This window comes from Coregonus clupeaformis, chromosome 33, assembly GCF_020615455.1.
Source record: "Coregonus clupeaformis isolate EN_2021a chromosome 33, ASM2061545v1, whole genome shotgun sequence".
Lineage (NCBI taxonomy): Eukaryota > Metazoa > Chordata > Actinopteri > Salmoniformes > Salmonidae > Coregonus > Coregonus clupeaformis.
Window position 1 is genome coordinate 10,859,442 of NC_059224.1, and position 23,222 is coordinate 10,882,663.

General features: G+C 43.5%; 1 protein-coding gene across 1 annotated transcript; it reads left to right on the forward strand.

Moving 5' to 3' along the window:
* The first annotated feature begins 308 nt into the window (after positions 1 to 308).
* Positions 309 to 7,824, forward strand: slc25a47a (solute carrier family 25 member 47a). The gene is made up of 6 exons (XM_041861094.1): positions 309 to 476; positions 5,567 to 5,610; positions 5,738 to 5,809; positions 5,931 to 6,110; positions 6,959 to 7,229; positions 7,412 to 7,824. Exons 1-6 carry the CDS (start codon positions 440 to 442, stop codon positions 7,732 to 7,734), a joined length of 927 nt encoding a protein of 308 aa, XP_041717028.1. The 5' UTR covers positions 309 to 439; the 3' UTR covers positions 7,735 to 7,824.
* Positions 7,825 to 23,222: the final 15,398 nt, after the last annotated feature.

Genomic DNA, 23,222 nt, shown 5'->3' on the forward strand with positions numbered 1-23,222 from the left:
GGCTTTGTGCTAGAATAACATTAGCCTAGAGTGCATTTGTAAGGATAGTTCGTTTTTTATGTTGCATATGTTGTTATAGTCCTATTACATTTGGAATTATTTTTTCAAAAGCTTTGACAAAGCCATTCAGTGTCTGTTTCAGTGTGTCTTTGACACTTCATATACCGTCATTGCTTAGACACGATGACTGTTTTGAAGCGCAGGAACCTATCAATAGAAACTTCGGCATTATTCGGCTGCACTCGGCTTCTCTGTTTCGTAACGCTCAACCGAGCATACACGTGGTATTTTGGTATGAAGGACGCAGATACGTCACATAAGTGGCTAGAATAGTCCTTCTATAACAGGGACAACATTTTATACAACGACACAATATCAGCGGAAGCATCAGAAAAATGCATTAATATCGTTTTCACACAAGTTATTGTATTGTTGAAGAATGCATATCGCCGATTTCGTTGCAGGATCCATAGGAGGTACGTAACCTTTTGCAATCGGGAGGCTGTGTAGCGTTATTTAAAAACAACGTAGCCTAATATGAATATTGGGTGTCCAAACCCTGAATAACAAGCTCATGGAAAAGATAATTCATAGAAATGTTGTGTGCGTCATCAATAATATTTGGAGGTTCATTCGTTATAGAAGTGTGTGACCCCACTTCTTTTGGGGGCTTTTGAGGTTATAGGGTAGCAGCCTCTATAGATATTCTATATAATTGTACAGGAGAATGTTGCCTGGAAACCCGACGTTGAATGGATTGAATTCTATGTTCGGCAGAAATTAGCATTTGAATCAGGAAAGTTTCCTTTCATGACCTCTACAAGCCAGAATGTTGAATACAATTATACTTTAAGGTACTTTACCTGTTGTCCATGTTCATGCTGTTGGTTCTTTTGGCAGTAGGAATGTGAGACAATATGTACACAGAAAAGTTTAATTACATAAACTTTTCAAAGCACTGGTAGTGCCTTCAGATTTAGATACATATTTGTATTTGTATTTAACCATTATTTAACTAGGCAAGTCAGTTAAGAACAAATTCTTATTTACAATGAAGGCCTACCAAAAGGCAAAAGGCCTCATGTGGGGGACGGGGCTGGGATTAAAAATAAATAAATAAATAAAATATAGGACAAAACACACATCATGACAAGAGAGACACCACAACACTACATAAAGAGAGACCTAAGACAACCACATAGCATGGCAGCAACACAACATGACAACAACATGGCAGCAACACAACATGGCAGCAGCACAACATGGTAGCGGCACAAAACATGGTACAAACATTATTGGGCACAGACAACAGCACAAAGGGCAAGAAGGTAGAGACAACAATACATCATGCGAAGCAGCCACAACTGTCAGTAAGAGTGTCCATGATTGAGTCTTTGAATGAAGAGATGGAGATAAAACTGTCCAGTTTGAGTGTTTTTGCAGCTCGTTCCAGTCGCTAGCTGCCGCGAACTGAAATAATAATAATAATAATAATAATAATAATAATAATATGCCATTTAGCAGACGCTTTTATCCAAAGCGACTTACAGTCATGCGTGCATAAATTTTTTGTGTATGGGTGGTCCCGGGGATCGAACCCACTACCTTGGCGTTACAAGCGTTACAATCCAAAGAGGAGCGACCCATGGATGTGTGTGCTTTGGGGACCTTTAATGTGTCTGGCAGAACTAGTGTTGTATGTGGAGGATGAGTGCTGAGGTAGGTATCTCAGATAGGGGAGAGTGAGGCCTAAGAGGGTTTTATAACTAAGCTTCAACCAGTGGGTCTCGCGACGGGTATACGGAGATGACCAGTTTACAGAGGAGTATAGAGTGCAGTGATGTGTCCTATAAGGAGCATTGGTGGCAAATCTGATGGCCGAATGGTAAAGAACATCTAGCCACTCGAGAGCACCCTTACCTGCCGATCTATAAATTACCTGCCGATCTAGCATGGGTAGGATGGTCATCTGAATCAGGGTTAGTTTGGCAGCTGGGGTGAAAGAGGAGCGATTATGATAGAGGAAACCAAGTCTAGATTGAAACTTAGCCTGCAGCTTTGATATGTGCTGAGAGAAGGACAGTGTACCGTCTAGCCATACTCCCAAGTACTTGTATAAGGTGACTTCCTCAAGCTCTAAACCCTCAGAGGTAGTAATCACACCGATGGGGAGAGGGGCATTCTTCTTGCCAAACCACATGACCTTTGTTTTGGAGGTGTTCAGAACAAGGTTAAGGGCAGAGAAAGCTTGTTGGACACTAAGAAAGCTTTGTTGTAGAGCGTTTCACGCAAAATCCAGGGAGGGGCCAGCTGATTATAAGACAGTATCATCTGCATATAAATGGATGAGAGAGCTTCCTACTGCCTGAGCTATGTTGTTGATGTAAATTGAGAAGAGCGTGTGGCCTGGGATCGAGCCTTGGCGTACTCCCTTGGTGACAGGCAGTGGCTGAGACCGCAGATGTTCTGACTTTATACACTGCACTCTTTGACAGAGGTAGTGAGCAAACCAGGCCAAAGACCCCTCAGAGACACCAATACTCCTTAGCCGGCCCACAACAATGGAGTGGTCTACCGTATCAAAAGCTTTGGCCAAGTCAATAAAAATAGCAGCACAACATTGCTTAGAATCAAGGGCAATGGTGACATCGTTTAGGACCTTTAAGGTTACAGTGACACATCCATAAACTGAGCGGAAAACAGATTGCATACCAGAGAGAATACTATAGACATCAAGAAAGCCAGTCAGTTGATTATTTACAAGTTTTTCCAACACTTTTGATAAACAGGGCAAAATAGAAATTGGCCTATAACAGTTAGGATCAGCTTGATCACCCCCTTTAAATAAAGGATGCACCGGGGGCTGCCTTCCAAGCAATGGGAACCTCCCCAGAGAGGAGAGACAGGTTAAAATGTCAGAGATAGGCTTGGCGATAATAGGGGCAGCAACCCAGATGTTTTTTTGGGGTCAAGTCTAAGGAGCTCTTTTAGCACCTCGGACTCAGTGACCGCCTGTAGGGAGAAACTTTGTAGCGGGGCAGGAGGGAAAGAGGGAGGAGCCTCGGGGCTAGTCGCATTAGAAGGGGTGGGAGATGAGGACATTTTGGACGGGCAAGGAGGCATGGCTGAGTTAAATAGGAATCCTGACTTAGTGAAGTGGTGATTAAAAAGCTCAGCCATGTGCTCCTTGTCAGTAACAACCACATCATCAACATTAAGGGACATGGGCAGCTGTGAGGAGGAGGAGGGTTTATTCTCCAGGTCTTTAACCATTTTCCAGAACTTCTTGGGGTTAGACCCACAGAGAGAGAACTGCTCCTTAAAGTAACTAACTTTGGCCTTTCCGGATAGCCTGAGTGCACTTATTTCTCATTTGAGAATTATTTATTTTAGCTTTTATTTCTTTCATCACATTCCCAGTGGGTCAGAAGTTTACATACACTAAATTAGTATTTGGTAGCATTGCCTTTAAATTGTTTAACTTGGGTCAAATGTTTCTTCCACAAGCTTCCCACAATAAGTTGGGTGAATTTTGGCCCATTCCTCCTGACAGAGCTGGTGTAACTGAGTCAGGTTTGTAGGCCTCCTTGCTCGCACATGCTTTTTCAGTTCTGCCCACAAATGTTCTATAGGATTGAGGTCAGGGCTTTGTGATGGCCACTCCAATACCGTGACTTTGTTGTCCTTAAGCCATTTTGCCAGAACTTCGGAAGTATGCTTGGGGTCATTGTCCATTTGGAAGACCCATTTGCGACCAAGCTTTAACTTCCTGACTAATGTCTTGAGATGTTGCTTCAATATATCCACATAATTTTCCTTCCTCATGATGCCATCTATTTTGTGAAGTGCACCAGTCCCTCCTGCAGCAAAGCACCCCCACAGCATGATGCTACCACCCCCGTGCTTCACGGTTGGGATGGTGTTCTTCGGCTTGCAAGCCATCCCCTCCAAACATAACGATTGTAATTATGGCCAAATAGTTCCATTTTTGTTTCATCAGACCAAAGGACATTTCTCCAAAAAGTACGATCTTTGTCCCCATGTGCAGTTGCAAACCATAGTCTGTCTTTTTTTATGGCAGTTTTGGAGCAGTGGCTTCTTCCTTGCTGAGCTGCCTTTCAGGTTATGTCGATATAGGACTTGTTTTACTGTGGATATAGATACTTTTGTACCTGTTTCCAGCATCTTCACAAGGTCCTTTGCTGTTGTTCTGGGATTGATTTACACTTTTCGCACCAAAGTACGTCCATCTCTAGGAGACAGAACACGTCTCCTTCCTGAGCAGTATGATGGCTGCGTGGTCGCATGGTGTTTACACTTGCTTACTATTGTTTGTACAGATGAAAGTGGTACCTTCAGGTGTTTGGAAATTGCTCCCAAGGATGAACCAGACTTGTGGAGGTCTACACATTTTTTTCGGAGGTCTTGGCTGATTTATTTTGATTTTCCGATGATGTCAAGCAAAGAGGCACTGAGTTTGAAGGTAGGCCTTGAAATACATCCACAGGTACACCTCCAATTGACTCAAATTATGTCAATTAGCCTATCAGAAGCTTCTAAAGCCACAACATCATTTTCTGGAATTTTCCAAGCTGTTTAAAGGCACAGTCAACTTAGTGTAAGTAAATTTTTGACCCACTGGAATTGTGATACAGTGAATTATAAGTGTAATAATCTGTCTGTAAACAATTGTTGGAAAAATTGCTTGTATCATGCACAAAGTAGATGTCCTAACCGACTTGCCAAAACTATAGTTTGTTAACAAGAAATTTGTGGAGTGGTTGAAAAACAAATTTTTATGACTCCAACCTAAGTGTATGTAAACTTCCGACTTCAACTGTACATGTACATTGAGATGCATGCATACTTGCCAGGCTCGTGCACGTGTTTACATGGTTCTGTGTAGGCTTCAGGTGATAGAAATCTGAACAGACTACCAGTGCTTTGAAAAGTTGATGTAATTATACTTTGCTGTGCATATATTGTCTTACATTCCTATAATATATAATTTCATCCAACATTCTGGCGTGTAGAGGTCGTGAGAGGAAACTTTCCTGATTCAAACCCTAATTTTTGCCCGACATTGAATTCAATACAATTATCAGGACTGTCCAGAAGGCCTCAAAACCCAAATCATTTTCTAAACATTGTAACATATTTGGCAGTCTATCCTCCTTGATCAACAAGGCCATGTCATGCACCTATGTTACTTTGTGTCAAATACGTTTTTTACAGTATTACAAAGTATCAACTTAATGTTGCGTGGCAGTCAAAATTGTTATGCCATCACAATGTTATGATGTTGTAAGCAAGGACCAGCAGGCAGACTGATATGTGCTCTAAAACATGTATCTAGTCGTCTTAGCAGCTCCTTCATTTACATTTGGTCATAGAAATGTGGTCATGTTACCACAGTAACACCTGGAGTTTGCTTAATTAAGATAGTTAGCTAACACAGATGTCGTCATTCACCAATCACGCTAGCTATAATAACATTGTAGGCTTATGGTCTAACAGCTGCTGTGTGTGTGGTCTTTATGATTTCCATTTCTCTGTCTAAACACAGGTGCATGTGGTGTTGCTGTGGGATATCCTCTTGATACAGTAAAGGTAAGCATTTTGATAATGTGTTTTATTGAAGCGGAGACATAAAGTACATACCTAAAGATGCTGCCATGAGCCTTATTCTGGTGAAGACACAGCTCTTGATAGGCGGAACTCTTCCTGACGTTGACAGGTCAGGATACAAACTCAGAAGCAGTTCACTGGGATATGGCAGTGCTTCATAACAACGTTATCTAAAGAAGGGGTGAGTGTCAATCTTTTCTGTCATAAAGCTGTCCTAATCAGTTGGTTCATCAGTCACCTTATCTTATTGTCTAAACTGAGAAGCACGCTGACCCACCCTCCTCTCTCTCCTGTACCTCCAGGTCCATGGCTTCTTCAAGGGGATGTCCCTGCCTGTTACCACGGTTTCCATGACTTCCTCTGTGGTGTTTGGGACGTACAGGAACTGCCGTCAGTGTCTCAGTCAGCTGAGGGGAGGACCAGGAACCCCAAACACCAATCTAGAAATCTTCCTCTCTGGCCTGGCCGGGGGTGTGGCTACGGTGAGGAGTTCTATTTCTGAGGATAGTTATTATTTTGTTGTTGTTTTACAGAATGAACCTTCACAGGATGCACTCATTGTGATTGTATGGCCATTGTATTTACGTTCTAAGGGAGGACAATGTCATATTATCCACACTTGGACCTTATTGTTCACCCTGCTACCATCTAGAGGGCGGAGACAGTACAGGTGCATCAAAGCTGGGACCGAGAGACTGAAAAACAGCTTCTATCTCTAGGCCAACAGACTGTTCAATTGTCACCACTAGCCGGCCTCCGCCCATTACCCTGCCTTGAACTTAGTCACTTTTACTAACCGGCTACCACCCGGTACTCTACCCTGCACCTTAGAGACTGCTGCCCTATGTACATAGTCATTGAACACTGGTCACTTTAATAATGTTTACATACTGTTCTACCCACTTCATATGTAAATACTGTATTCTAGTCAAGGCTCATCCTATATAACTACTGCTGTACACACCTTTTCTATTCATATACTGTCCATACTGTTTATACACACCATCATATACATATATATTTATATTCCGGACTCTGACATTGCTCGTTCTGATATTTCTTAATTTCTTTCTTAATTTATTGAGGAACTGTGTGTAATGTTTTGTACTGTTAGGTATTACTGCACTGTTGGAGCTAGAAACATAAGCATTTTGCCTCACCTGCGATAACATCTGCAAAGTATATGTACGCAACCAATAACATTTTATTGGATTTATTGACATTATTTGGCTTTAAAATATGGTAGTCCTGTTACAGTGTAATTAGTGAGTAACTGCCAACCTGTATGTGAATTCACTGACTGCCCCGTTTCCTTATTCTGGTCTCTCAGGTGACAGTGATGTCACCAGGCGACATAGTGAAAGTCAGGCTGCAGTGTCAGACAGAGTCCATGCGAGCCAGAAAAGGGGCGAACTTGCCCAAACCCAAGTACCGCGGCCCCGTCCACTGTCTCCTGACCATCGTCAGAGAGGAGGGGGCGCTGGGGCTCTACAGGGGAGCTCTGCCTCTCATGCTGAGAGACGGACCGTCCTACGCCACGTACTTCCTGACTTACAGCACACTCTGTGAGTGGTTCACCCCGACTGGAAAGAAGGGACCAGGTGGGTGAGATTCTATTGGTCCAAAGCGTGGGCTTCAGTACTCAACAGGATGCAACATTACGTAAAAAAAAAAACGTTGCCCCCCTATGAATGTGTTCTAGTCTACAAATGGTTAAAGTAATTATTGTTGTAGTTTATAAATAGAGCATTTAACCCTAATCTCTATCTCTTGCGATTCTCAGAGTGGACAGGGGTGATGCTGGCCGGCGGGTTGGCTGGTATGACCGGCTGGACAGTGGGTACGCCCATGGATGTGATTAAGGCCCGCCTCCAGATGGACGGAGCCAGGGATATCAAGAGATACAAGGGCTTTGTCCACTGCATCACAGAGACAGTCAGGGTGGAGGGGTCAGGGGTGTTCTTCAGGAGCTTGGGGATCAACTGTCTACGTGCCTTCCCTGTCAACATGGTGGTGTTTGCTACCTTCGAACTCCTGGTCGGCTTCCTCAGAACACAGCCTGATGCTATAGAACCCCCCACACTGCTTCCTCAGAACACAGCCTGATGCTATAGAACCCCGCACAGCTGTCTGTCTGTCTGTCTGTCTGTGTTTGTCTGTCTGACCGTCTGTCTGTCTGTCTCTCTGTGTCAGTCTCTGTTTTTCTGTCTGTCTGTCTGTGTCGGTCTCTGTTTTTCTGTCTGTCTGTCTGTCTGTCTCTCTGTGTCGGTCTCTGTCTCTCTGTGTCTGTCTGTCTGTCTGTCTGTGTCTCTCTCTCTCGCTCTCTCTGGTCAGTAGAGGGGTTAGATCAGTGGTCACCAACCGGTCAATCGTGATCGACTGGTCGATCTCCAAAGCATCTCTAGTCGATCTCCAAATATTTCTGTAAAAAACCCAACGCTAAAGCTTTGCATTCCTATTTTGTTTTGTATTCCTCTTGTGCAGTTGGCGGTAGGTGCACCCGATTCAGCTGCCCTGCATGCCGGGTGGCTGAAGTGTTCAGATTTTGAACCATTTCATGTGTCTGAAGGTACAAACTCTGCCTTCCCAGCGGGCCCAGAGAGCAAATCAAGTGCACTATAGGCCTACCGCTGGCCAATCGGATGGCTCAGAAAACTGTGTCTGCAGTAACGTAGCAGGCATAAAAGAAAGCTACAGCAAAGTTTTTACTGTGAGATTTAAAAACATTTAAATCCTTGACTAGAGAGAGACTGTCAACGAATAAAGCAAAGAGCGTCTGTTTTATGAGTGAGTTTATGTTTAAGATCTTACACAGCACATACACGCAATAAATGTGCGTTCTTTGTACTTGCACTTGTGCTACAACCAGCACTGCAGCTGCAATGAATGAGTAGGAAAGTGTATCGATAGGCTTACTTTATTACTGTTACCGGCTTGGGTCTTTCTCAATATCAAGGAATATTTCACTTTCTCTGGTCATAGGATTAACAACATGAATTTCTGTATGAGGCAGAAATAACGCGGTGCGACTCGAGTTTCGCCATCAGCTGGAAGACAGTGTCCCTTTTTGGTCAGTGCCAGCAGAGGAAAGGGAGAGCGGAGGGGCGTTGAGAGGCAGACCCTCAGTCTGCTGCTCTCTCCCTCCGCTGAGACTGACCATCAGACTACCTCAAATATTCTAATATTAAATATTTTTTAATGGTCCGAACAAAAATGCATTTGCTGGGCAATTCAAGTAAAGCCAATATGCAGTGATAATGTATTGGGCCTATAGCTTACTGCACAAACCTCATTGCTACAGTACTGTTTTTAATAGCTTAATGTTGCATAGGATTACGTTTTTTCAGTCATGTAAAAAAGATCTGAGCGGTAGATCTCGGTTTGCGTTTTGACTCAGAAAGTGATCTTGACTCAGAAAAGGTTGGTGACCACTGGGTTAGATGATATGCACATGCTTTTCTGGGCTGAGTACTCAACGGGTGGACCACTCGGGCCTCACTGTCTACTGACTTTCATTCTTACCCCTTAACCTGGGAAGCCAGGTGGGTTGGACACTTAAGCAATAAGGCCTAAGGAGGTGTGGTATATGGCCAATATACCACGGCTAAGGGTTGGTCTTAAGCACGACGCAACACGGAGTGTCTGGACACAGCCCTTAGCCGTGGTATATTGGCCATATGTCACAAGCCCCCAAGGTGCCTTATTGCTATTATAAACTGCTTACGAACTTAATTAGAGCAGTTCAAATAAATGTTTTTTGTACCCGTGGTATACGGTCTGAAATACCACGGCTGTTAGCCAATCAGCATTCAGGGCTCAAACCACCCAGTTTATAATGGTTAATAAGTACTGAGAAATGATCAATACCAGGGAGAGTACCAGGGAGAGACGACAAATAGCTTGACTGTGACCCTGAAGGACAGGAGTTTTTCCACTACTGGTCTTCGCAACTCCTGCCTCTCCTCCCCTGTAGCTCAGTTGGTAGAGCATGGCGCTTGCAATGCCAGGGTTGTGGGTTCGATTCCCAATGGGGACCAGAATGGAAAATGTATGTCGCTCTGGATAAGAGTGTCTGCAAAATGATATAAATGTAAATGTCTGTCATCAAAGTAGAGAAAGATAAGCTTAGGCAAGCTGGCAACTAGCAAGCTGAACACTACGTGTCCGTTTTGTAGGCACTTCTCTACTTGAATCAATTGTATTTGTGTTTATTTTTAGCATTTTATCAATACGCTGCAAAGTACACAGTTTAAAAATGATTGTTGATTGAGGCTAAAATGACTGCAGGAGCAGTAATGATGGTATGACTACGGGGACTGGAGAGAGTGGTATGACTACGGGGAGAGAGAGTGGTATGACTACGGGGAGAGAGAGTGGTATGACTACGGGGAGAGAGAGTGGTATGACTACGGGGAGAGAGAGTGGTATGACTACGGGGACTGGAGAGAGTGGTATGACTACTGGGACTGGAGAGAGTGGTATGACTACGGGGAGAGAGAGTGGTATGACTACGGGGACTGGAGAGAGTGGTATGACTACAGAGACTGGAGAGAGAGTGGTATGACTACGGGGAGAGAGAGTGGTATGACTACTGGGAGAGAGAGTGGTATCACTACTGGGACTGGAGAGAGTGGTATGACTACGGGGACTGGAGAGAGAGTGGTATGACTACTGGGACTGGAGAGAGTGGTATGACTACGGGGACTGGAGAGAGAGTGGTATGACTACGGGGAGAGAGAGTGATATGACTACGGGGACTCGAAAGAGTGTAATATAATTGCTTCTATATTGTAAAGCCATTCAATGCGGTGTTGGTCACTGAGAATATTTTACTGTTCATTATATTTTCTGTGTGTGTGTGTGTGTGTGTGTGTGTGTGTGTGTGTGTGTGTGTGTGTGTGTGTGTGTGTGTGTGTGTGTGTGTGTGTGTGTGTGTGTGTGTGTGTGTGTGTGTGTGTGTGTGTGTGTGTGTGTGTGTGTGTGTGTGTGTGTGTGTGTGTGTGTGTGTGTGTGTGTAATTTATTTGAGATATTTATTCTGAAACTAAAAGTTGTACATTTGACTTTGGGAAATGTATTATGGGCAGAATGTAAATAAATAAATGGGCTGGTGGATGTAGTCACTGAAGAGTGGATGTGCTCACTTACTCTATCAATGGCAGAATATAACACTGCTCAGCATAATAGCAAGCTGAACAGTAGGTGTCCTTTTTGAATCAATTGTATTTGTAGTTACCAGCTGTCATAACTGTAAATGACACCTGTTATGACAATGTTGGAACAATGTTATGTAGCCTGAAGGTTTCAACTGCAGTTTAACCCAGCCATGGTTTCAGAATAGAACTCTAGGTACATCTAGTGGAAAGAGGAGACATCAAAAGTTAATAATACATAATTTGGGGGTTGCTTATAGACATGTTGGTTGTTAAGCAACAAAAACGAAGTGTGTGCAAAACAATTCCCCACAAGGCAGTTTCTTGTCACCAATCTGACCATCCAGAATCACAACAACAGGAGCCCACATCATTTTTGTGACGTTGTCAGCCAGTCCATCTATATTCATGACCAGGGTTAAGTGCACAGTGACATTATCTTTATCTGCTCCGGTATTCGAACCAGCCACCTTTCGGTTACTGCCCAACGCTCTAACCTCGAGGCTACCTACCCCCCAGAACAGTTCTGAGCTTCATCACTCCACTGGGGCATTTCTGAGCTGATGCAGAACAAGACGTCTTCCCATTACATTTGACTGATCTGGTCCTCTGTGCATTTACCATAGCACACACACGTCACTCTCTCTAATAATAATAATAATAATAATAATAATAATATGCCATTTAGCAGACGCTTTTATCCAAAGCGACTTACAGTCATGTGTGCATAAATTTTTACGTATGGGTGGTCCCGGGGATCGAACCCACTACCCTGGCGTTACAAGCACCGTGCTCTACCAATTGAGCTCTCACACACAATACACACACAACATCACCCTCCTCACACTACCCTCCCATGAGTGATGAGTCCTGTATCAGACGTGAGCCAAATATTTCCAAGGGCCATTTGACTGTGAAACTCCAACAAGACATTTAACCAGGTGGCAAAAGATGAACCAGAGGTGAACATGTTGGTCTGATAACTATAGGAGAGTGTAGAAGCTCAGCGGATGAGGCTGATATTTAGTCCGGCTAATGTTAGATTATAATAGAACAGTCTCAGATGGTGATTGCTACTGATTATCTCAGATTCCTGGGCCATAATCTGCTGCAGTTGGTACACTACCTCCCTCTACTGGCCACATATGGAACTGAGCCAAACATCAACCACCCTCACTGTTGCTTAATATTCACACACAATGCCTTAAATCATGCAGCCTTTCATTCTAGCAACTTTCAGGGAGATGATAGATCTATTGTTTAGTAAAATAATCAAATAAAATCACATTATCCAGAACTGATGTGGAGCGGGATAACCTTTGAAAACAAGGTTCTCGACTTGTTTATTTCCCACAAACATGCTGAACAAACGTGATCACATGCACACACACACACACATGCATGCATGCACAGGCACACACAAAAGGCATGTATGCATGCGTGCAAACACACACACAAATAACTCACACATCACTGAACGCTTTGAACTTGAAGGACAGTCATAGAATAATCATAGCAATGTGGCTTCAAGTCAAAGCAGGAGACGCATCTATCCTGTCCTCACCTGAACTGTCAGTAATATGAACAAAGAGGGATGGGGGGATGAATAAACAAACAGAATAGGTGAATGGAGGTCATCTGAGGCGAGCCCCAGAGAAGCCTGTACAGCCAGTGGAATGGGCTATACATTAAACCGTCGCTAATTTGTTCTAACAACCAACTAGATGCCAATCACCATAAAGATCTGTGCACATTTGGGTATAAGGGCTTCTCCTGGAAACTGGGCTTTCTAACAAATACATAGTTTATGAAATTCTAGGAATTACCGACAGTGTATTGTGAAACAAGAAAAACCCTCAATGTTTCCTTTGTTCTCTGCTCATAATTAAACCCTGCATGTATTTTCCCCTTATACAACAAAAATGGCTTCTATAGGTCTCACTGAGCTAAGTTAGAAGCTGGCTAACTATGCACCACGCTACTTTTGGAAAGAGCTAGGGGGGCTAGGGGGTGGGGGATGGGGATGGGTTAATTTGGAACCTATTGAAAATGTGGTAATGTTCAAGTCTCCACTTGCATTCCCTGTTGCTATGGCCAAAGGTAGGATGCCACATCAGTGGAGAAGAGTGACCTAATCAGAGGCCATTGTGGTGCAGATATACAGACTTTCATTACCGCTAGTTCACCTGGTCATTGTGGATTGGACTGAAAATTGAATTCTGAAGATTACATGTCTGGTCTGCATGTGGACAGTCAATGAGTATGTTTACTTGCACACTAATAATTTGATATTATCCTGATTATGGCAGAAGGCTGAGTATGGCATTAGTCATGTAAACACCTTACTCTGCTTATCTTAATCGGCGTCAGGTCATAATTTAAGTAAGCGTACGCCAATTAAAACACCTGGTTTTCTGAGCATTCTTTCACATCATTAGGACATATAAACAGCTTAATCAGCGTTCCAGCGGTGTGTTTGATCTGCACATGTGCCATTACCAGTTAGCGCAAGCTTCCCTCTTATCCATGAGTGAAGTGAGTTCGGAAAAAAGTGTGCATCTTATAAATAGTTTTCACATACACACTTTATATATCCGAACTCAGAATCAAATAGTCCTAAAAAATAACATGGTCACTGTGGTAGAAGGTTTATTTTGATTAGTGATTTTCTGCATTGATAAAAAGTCCCATCAGTAGCCAGATTTCAGATGTTTCCATGTAAACAGGATTATTAGGGAAATCGTTCTTCTTGCAAAGCACGTAAACGTTTTAAACAAACTATTATATTAACCTGACTATCCACAATAATCACATTATTGTGTGCATGTAACCGTGCTCAATAGTATGGCCTCTACAACATTCCGGCCACAGCCTGTCCATGTGTTGTGTGGCTGCTTGAACAGGCTGGCTTTGAACACGGGTCGTCTGTGTGCCACAAGACTGTTCGCTCACTTTGCTTAATCCCAAGGCACTAATGCAAGTCTTCAGACATCTCTCAGGCAAGGTTACTCATCACGCAGGCGTAGTCCAAAGAACCACCTTCTTTTACATACAGATACACCAACTCATCCAAGATTGACTCAGTGAATGTCATTTAGATAGTAACATGGGTCATTATGAATGCACCTTTAGTTGCCTCCTCTCAGATCACGTTAGGCCAATAGAAGATAGAGATAAGAAAATGCCACTGAGATCTTTGACAGATAAGCTGATCACATGAAGCAGCTCAGCCAAGTCAGCATACTGGCCCGAGGTTGAGATCTCTTTCACTAAGCCAATATTGTGTACAACTCCCCGTTTGCAATAGTATGACATTGTATTAATCAGTGGTTGACTCATATCGACGGACCCATTAATGTGTCTTTGATTTGATTTCAACAATATGTTGTTCAGCATTGCACAATCGCCCCCCCAGAGTGAGCCTTGATATCAACCCCAACTGGCATGACTTTGTCAACATTCTTAATCAATGTTTAGAACTAAACCAAAGTACACACACTGTGTGCCATTTCTGTAAACTGAGAAATAAATACAACTAAATATTCTCTGAATAATTGCTTCCAAACACCAGCTCTCATCTCCTCCCTCTGCAGTGCAGTAACATTGCAGGCTGTCTAACATCACCATAGAAAATATGTGATCATTTGAGGGGGCTGGGAGGAGAGACAGACACTTGTTCACATCCGGTTTGAAAAGCTCAATTTTGTTGTCAGAATCAGTCCTTGGTAACCGGCACTTAGGTCCCCATTCACCCGGTGCTATTTGAGCTATTTTGGGCGCTCTGCGCTCCCCCGGTGGTGACGTGTGCTGCTGAGTAAATCTGCAGCTCCAACGGCCTCGGCATGTTACCTCAGATGGCACTGAGAGACTGATAGTCAGGAGAGAGTGATGGGGAGGAGAAGAGAGAATAGAGAAGAGGAGGAAGAGAAGAGGAGGAGGAGGAGGAGGAGGAGGAGGAGGAGGAGAAGAAGGCACTGAGAAAATTATGTCACTGAGAAAATGACAGAACAGAAGGGAAGGGGAGGAGAGAATGGAGGTCAGGAGAGGAGAGGAGGAGAGGACAGGAAAAGAGAGGAGAGGACAGGAGAGGAGAGGAGAGGAGAGGAGAGGAGAGAGGAGAGGAGAGGAGAGGAGAGGAGAGGAGAGGAAAAGAGAGGAGAGGACAGGAGAGGAGGTTTCACTATACCTCAGATACCACCTCAAGCAAACAGCAATCATGAAAGAGGGAGGAGGAGGAGAAGGAGGAGGAGGAGGAGGAGGAGGTGCTACCTCAGATGGCACTCTGAGCAAACATCAGAAGAGAAGAGGAGGAAAGGAGGACGGGGGGGCTCTGCAGAGGATAAGATTCTGTCTTTGGTTTCCCATAGTTTCTATAGCTGTATGTAAACTCAGCTAGCAGGGTTCCACATGAGAGACATGATAAATGCTTAACAGATATAATAATAATAATAATATGCCATTTAGCAGACGCTTTTATCCAAAGCGACTTACAGTCATGCGTGCATACGTTTTTTTGTGTATGGGTGGTCCCGGGGATCAAACCCACTACCTTGGCGTTACAAGCGCCGTGCTCTACCAGCTGAGCTACAGAGGACCATGCTAGCCTGGGCTAAATGTGTGGGGCCAATAAAAAGAGAGCAAGGTGTACAGACAACCATATCAGACCCATATCAAGGCAGGCAAATCAGAAGGGCTACATATCATGTATCTGGTGTCTATATGAAGAGTTTCATTCCAAAGCGCTATATATCCATTTTCAGAAATTTGGGCAAATTAGCTTTTTTTGTTTAAAGAACTTGTGAAAGAGTGTGTTTTTCCCCATCAAATCATGGCATGGGGTAAATGACAGACAAATTTGTTTGAAATCTATCACCTGATAGTTTCATTTCAGAGAGACAAACAATCATATTTTGTTGCAAAACGCTATAGTTATATATACTGTACATGAAATTCATCTGAGGAGGACGATGGTTCAGATGTCGGTCTCGTGGCTTCCACTTGATATCTTCAAAGCAAATATTTTAATACATTTACCTCAAAATATTAGCACATTAACAGTAAATACACTGCTCAAAAAAATTAAGGGAACACTAAAATAACACATCCTAGATCTGAATGAATGAAATAATCTTATTAAATACTTTTTTCTTTACATAGTTGAATGTGCTGACAACAAAATCACACAAAAATGATCAATGGAAATCAAATTGATCAACCCATGGAGGTCTGGATTTGGAGTCACCCTCAAAATTAAAGTGGAAAACCACACTACAGGCTGATCCAACTTTGATGTAATGTCCTTAAAACAAGTCAAAATGAGGCTCAGTAGTGTGTGTGGCCTCCACGTGCCTGTATGACCTCCCTACAACGCCTGGGCATGCTCCTGATGAGGTGGCGGATGGTCTCCTGAGGGATCTCCTCCCAGACCTGGACTAAAGCATCTGCCAACTCCTGGACAGTCTGTGGTGCAACGTGGCGTTGGTGGATGAAGCGAGACATGATGTCCCAGATGTGCTCAATTGGATTCAGGTCTGGGGAACGGGCGGGCCAGTCCATAGCATCAATGCCTTCCTCTTGCAGGAACTGCTGACACACTCCAGCCACATGAGGTCTAGCATTGTCTTGCATTAGGAGGAACCCAGGGCCAACCGCACCAGCATATGGTCTCACAAGGGGTCTAAGGATCTCATCTCGGTACCTAATGGCAGTCAGGCTACCTCTGGCAAGCACATGGAGGGCTGTGCGGCCCCCCAAAGAAATGCCACCCCACACCATGACTGACCCACCGCCAAACCGGTCATGCTGGAGGATGTTGCAGGCAGCAGAACGTTCTCCACGGCGTCTCCAGACTCTGTCACGTCTGTCACGTGCTCAGTGTGAACTAGCACAGGGCGCCAGTGGCGAATTTGCCAATCTTGGTGTTCTCTGGCAAATGCCAAACGTCCTGCACGGTGTTGGGCTGTAAGCACAACCCCCACCTGTGGACGTCGGGCCCTCATACCACCCTCATGGAGTCTGTTTCTGACCGTTTGAGCAGACAAATGTACATTTGTGGCCTGCTGGAGGTCATTTTGCAGGGCTCTGGCAGTGCTCCTCCTGCTCCTCCTTGCACAAAGACAGAGGTAGAAGTCCTGCTGCTGGGTTGTTGCCCTCCTACGGCCTCCTCCACGTCTCCTGATGTACTGGCCTGTCTCCTGGTAGCGCCTCCATGCTCTGGACACTACGCTGACAGACACAGCAAACCTTCTTGCCACAGCTCGCATTGATGTGCCATCCTGGATGAGCTACATCACCTGAGCCACTTGTGTGGGTTGTAGACTCCGTCTCATGCTACCACTAGAGTGAAAGCACCGCCAGCATTCAAATGTGACCAAAACATCAGCCAGGAAGCATAGGAACTGAGGAGTGGTCTGTGGTCACCACCTGCAAAACCAGTCCTTTATTGGGGGTGTCTTGCTAATTGCCTATAATTTCCACCTGTTGTCTATTCCATTTGCACAACAGCATGTGAAATGTATTGTCAATCAGTGTTGCTTCCTAAGTGGACAGTTTGATTTCACAGAAGTGTGATTGACTTGGAGTTACATTGTGTTGTTTAAGTGTTCCCTTTATCTTTTTGAGCAGTGTATAAATGTGCCTCTCTGGCAGATCCAGGCTCTCTGTGCACACGGCTCCTAACATCAGCTGCAACCGCATCAAGGGCCGTGGGTAGAGGTCCGTGACGGGGCACAGAGAGAGAGAGGGGGGGTGAAAGGGTTGTGAGAGAGGGAGAGAAAGAGAGAGAGAGGGGGGAGAGAGAGAGAGAAAGCGAGATAAGGAGGGAGAGATGGGAGGATGATAACAAGAACAGAGAGAGAGCAGAGAAAGAAAGCAGAGGAACAGAACAGAGAGAGAGAGCAAAGAGGAGAGATAGAATGTAGAGAGAAAGAGAATAGAGTGGAAAAAAAAGAGGGAGCTGAGCAAAGACAGAGTGGAGACAGAGAGCGAGAGAGAGAGAGAGAGAGAGAGAGAGAGAGAGAGCCAAGTGGATCTCATGCCTCGGCATCCTTGATGTTGGTATCTGTGAACGCCCACTCACTCTGACAGGCCAGGCTATGGTACAGGAGAGGAGAGAGAAAGAGAGAGAGAGAGAGAGAGAGAGAGAGAGAGAGAGAGAGAGAGAGAGAGGGGAAGAGGGAGGGAGGGAGTGAGGGAGAGGAAAGAGAGAGAAAGAGAGAGATGAAGAGAGAGGGCGAGAGAGAGGAGGAGGAGAGAGGAAAAGCTGCACTATGGGGGTTCAGCTCAGGTCGGCTACTCACAAATCAGAGAGCATGAATCTGGATCTGCCACACACACACACACACACACACACACACACACACACACACAGGAGGGGAGAGTTAGAGGAAGTGTAGTATATATAAACCATATGTTAAATAGATTTATATACACCCTGTTGAGTTGTGTTATTCTATACATCTCTGTGTTGTTCATCACATTCTGTGGGGGGGTTGTCCTGTAAACCATTGCTTCTCTATACATTTCTAACCAAAGGCTTGGTGATTAGTGAAGCTATAAAATAACAACACTGTGGTCAGCATAAACTCCTGATCTAGTCGTCACTCGAGGCCTTAGTCATAATTCCATGACTTGCTCCGTTCTACAGTAGTATGACATGTAGTGACTCCCTCTCCCCTGACCTCTGACAGCTTTGATGATGTGAGGATGACGCCTGTCGATCATTCACAAGAAGGTATATAAATACAAGATCTGTGGGGCAGAATTGGTGTGTGTTTGTGTGCGTGTGTGCATGTGCGTGCATGTTTGTGTTAAAGTAGCAGAGGTTGTTCACCTTGCATTGCCTGAGAGGAGAGACAAAAAAACCCTGGTAAGTAACCCACTCCCCCATCTGTGGAAGGTCAGGGTTGAGGTTGGGTTTGTGTGTGCATGTTCCCTCCCCACTGTTACAGCTCGCTACCCGCTCTGCCCTCTACTCCACGTGGTGGTGTTCCAACTGTTCCAACACAGGGGACAAACGAGGACAGCTCCTGGGAGAGGAGAGGAGGTCAAGGGTGTGTTAACCCCCACTTCTGTACCCATATGAACCTGCATAGACATGCCTGCAGCACAGCACCCCTGCTCTGTATCAAACTCCCTCAAATGGTACAGTTAAAATTGTATAATAATAATAATAATTATCCCATTTAGCAGATGCTTTTATCCAAAGCGACTTTCAGTAGTACGTGCATACATTTCCATATGGGCGGGAAAAAGGGTATTTCCAAATGGGACTTCCTAAAAACACGGCACTTAGATACAGCTACGACCGGAAGTGACTTTTCCATAGCACCTGCTATGTTAATTCTCCTAAAATGCCAACTAAAATAATCTACTAATGCTTCTTCCAAAACTTCAGAAGAAGACATGATGATGTCTTATTTTCTGTTGGTTAAATCTTTTGAAGGATAACTTTGTTTCTGCCCTGAGGATGGAGTTTATTTTATCCACCTCCATAACCTCTGCTAAGTACAATTACAAATTGTAAAAGCTGACTGTAAAACATGTCACTGTTGAAACAGATTGGCTTACAATGTCAAATTTTCAAGAGGAAAAAAGGGTCAGTGCCCTCTCTCCTCCAAAGCATTTACACAACAGTTCTGAGGGCTCACTCCTCACTTGAGAAAAACACACAGAACTCTAAGCTTCCGTGCAAATCTCCCATTGACATCAATGCATAATTGATGTAGGAGTTCAACTCAGGTGTCTGAAGTTTGGATGCATCCCTGAAAGGGAAAGGAACAAACTCATAGAAGAAGAGTGTTTTTGTCTTATTCCAAAATTCGATAAGGCCCTTTCCAATAGCTCATCATGCTGAGGTAAGCATGTGTGTATTCTGTACTTTTAAAATGGTAATAATGCTGTAATAAAATGTAACTTGTTCTTGAACTTAAACATGGACTTGAACTTGAACCAAAACCATAATGCGGTGTGTGTGTGTGTGTGTGTGTGTGTGTGTGTGTGTGTGTGTGTGTGTGTGTGTGTGTGTGTGTGTGTGTGTGTGTACCGCCTGCCTACTTGCAGGGGCGACCATACAGAACATTTACACAGTATTTGTTATTGACATGAGAACAGTGCTTGAGACATGGGTTCAACGTATTATTTGGGAATTTGTTGGAAAAACAAAATCACGATGCAGCAGGTCTTCTTTAGTTTAAAACAAACATTGGGCTGTGCACATACGGCCTCCCATAGGATAAACCATTGGCTTTTTGTGGACTAGCCCACATTAGGCAACTGTTCCAAATAGATAAAACATATAGGACATGTGAGGTGGCCTGCCCTGTGTCCTGTGTGGAAAGCACAGCCAGTACTCCACTTCTGTATAGCCAGGTAGTAGTAGTAATAATGAATATAGCTACGAGCAGCAATGAACGGGGTTCACAGGATGACAAAAAGGACAGAAGATCAGTAGGATAACAAAGCAAGCACTCTATCATACGGTATATACAATATTTCACATTGTTCGTCTGCATAATAATAATTTGCAGGAGACAAATTCCACTTGATCAATAGTTATTGCTCTAGTATCCTATGGTGGCACTGGTGCCAATGACATCTAAAGTGCCACCAACTGGTCTGTGCAGCCATCTAAGGTTGCAGTGACTTTATATTCACACCACTTCTAAGTTATTACACATAAGGTTTACATACCAAATTTTGTGGCCCAATGTCCATCGGTTCAGTTCTTAGAGCCCTGGTGTGATAGGGTGCCATCTAGTGTCTCCTGAGTGGTGCAGTGGTCTAAGGCACTGCATCGCAGTGCTAACTGTGCCACTAGAGATCCTGGTTCGAATCCAGGCTCTGTCTCAGCCGGCCGCGACCGGGAGACTCATGGGGGGCGCACAATTGGCCCAGCGTCGTCCAGGGTAGGGGAGGGAATGGCCGGCAGGGATGTAGCTCAGTTGATAGAGCATGGCGTTTGCAACGCCAGGGTTGTGGGTTTGATTCCCACGGGGGGTCAGTATAAAAAAAAAAAATGTATTCACTAACTGTAAGTCGCTCTGGATAAGAGCGTCTGCTAAATGACTAAAATGTAAATGTAAAATGTAGTGGTGTAGCTTGGTCGACTTTGAATACAGCAACTAATCATTCTCAAATTCATTAAAGGCTAATTTATTGAGTCTATATACCAAATCTGGAGTCAATCTGACTTTTGGTCCATGAGTAGAAGATTTTTAAAAGTATTTTTAGCATTAGCATATGTGCTAGTGTTCATCTATAGGTACAGTTTGCCATGTTTGAATGCAGCAACTATTTCTTCTCAAAACCATTAAAGACTGATGTAATGATTCTAAATACAAAATCAGGAGTGAATCTGAAGTATGGTTCAGAAGGAGAAGGTGATTGCAGATGATTTTGAGCGTTAGTGTTACATATGCAAAGAATGAGTTGTTAATAGCTTCGTTGTGTTTTGAGATATCAAAACCAAATTCAGTGTGGTTCATCTTAGGGACTTATATGATAGCAATGGCAAGTTTCAAGATGATAAGCCACCGTGGAGTGGATTTACAGTGGTTTAATTGGACACATAAAATCTGATTTGATTTGTCAATAACTCAGCCATCTTTTGACCAATCCCTTAGCTTTTCTCAAACTAAGTTAAGACATGTACCATGGGCCTACATTCCAAACTGGTGTAATTTGTTCCTATGGTTCATGCGAAGAAGATTTTTTAAGTATTTGTAGCATATTTTAGCATATTAGCGTATTGGTATGTGTTGCCATCTTTGAATGCATCACATTTATTTTCTAAAACACTTTAGGGACTATTGTGATGAATCTAAATACCACATTTAGAGTGTATCTGACTTTTAGTCCATCAGAAGAAGATAAAACATTTTCATCATGGTAATCTCTTTGATGGCCCTAAACAGTTGTGGAGTGGATTTACGAAAGATTAAAATGGTCACATAAAATTCTGATTTCCTGATGTATCAATAAGTCAGCCATCTCTTAACCAATCCCTTTGCTTTTGGACTTACGGTTCATGAAAATAAGCTTTTCAAAGGTTTTTTAAAATGTCCAAGATGGAGGAAAATACTTTAACCCGATCGAAAATCTCTGGAGAGACCTGAAAGTAGCTGTGCAGCGACGCTCCCAAATCAACCTGACAGAGCTTGAGAGGATCTGCAGGGAAGAATGGGAGAAACTCTCCAAATACAGATGTGCCGAGCTTGTAGCGTCATACCCAAGAAGACTCAAGGCTGTAATCGCTGCCAAAGGTGCTTCAACAAATTACTGAGTAAAGGGTCTGAATACTTATGTAAATGTGATATTTCCTGGTTTTATACGCTTTTCGTAAGGGAAAATCAAGTCTGAAATTTCGAAGTGTGACTTACACACCTCATAAGTCTTTTCAAACCTCAAATATACTACAAGTTTTAAATGTCCTATATTGCAGGAAAGTTCTGCTGCAACAGGGTGATGAAATTAAGATCCTACATCTGTTTTATCTGTGATCAGTGTTTTGTGAGATCACAAGACTTGCTTGGAAAATCCAGAGCCCAGTAAATAGAAGTGAGATTGCCAATAATTGATTTAACCATTCAGATGGCAGGATTAGATTATGTGGTTTTCAACTTCATTGTGGCTGACGATGCTATTTAGAGTCTTCAAACAGAGGAGGATTTGGTCTACATCTCAAATCGCACCCTATTCCCTATATAGTGACCAGAGCCCTAGGGAAAGGAAGTGCACTACATAGGGAATAGGTTACCTTTTGGGACGCTACCTTGGAGATGCGGGAAACAAAGCAGGTGAATATACTGAAAGAGGGGTGAACACAGCATAACACAAGGAAAATCAACAACAAAAGCCAATCAATTAGTTTTGTATCTTCCTCAAATTATCATCAGCCACAGATCTCAAGTCTCTTTGACATAATACACTGAATGCACAAGCTGGTTTAGGAGACACATGTTATTTCCACGCCACCCACTGTATGTGATCTGTTTCCTTCAAAGCAGTGGCTTATGGATCGTGTGCCTAGAACCTAAACTTTGTATCCAGGCATATCACCACCAATCTCAATATTTGTTATTACTCTGAATTATGTTCTCTTTCTTATATAAGATGCCAAATAAGGGCGCCCACCCACACACTTGCTTTATTGAAAATGTTTCACCGTGCACTTTTTCATTTCAGAACAGGACACAAGTTTTGTTAAGAATTTATATTCAATCTTCATCTCACCCTCCTATCATAAATAAACTGTATAAGCAAAAAGCAAAGAGGATAAACAGTAACTACAGTTTCTGTTTAAAGTCCAGGCAGGAAGATAGGATACTGTATGCAAAGCCATTCTAGTTCAACTTGCACAATATTTTTCATATGTTGGTCAAATATGGATGCCCGGAGGGGAACAAGTAGTTCGCTGCCCTGCCCTGCTCTGGACTACAGGACT

Excerpts from the sequence above, each read along its gene's own strand:
- slc25a47a (XM_041861094.1), top strand. The coding sequence starts at position 440 with ATGCATATCGCCGATTTCGTTGCAGGATCCATAGGAG. Across the intron at positions 5,810-5,930 it reads CAACGTTATCTAAAGAAGGG|GTCCATGGCTTCTTCAAGGG; the intron begins GTGAGTGTCAAT and ends CTGTACCTCCAG. Across the intron at positions 6,111-6,958 it reads TGGCCGGGGGTGTGGCTACG|GTGACAGTGATGTCACCAGG; the intron begins GTGAGGAGTTCT and ends CTGGTCTCTCAG.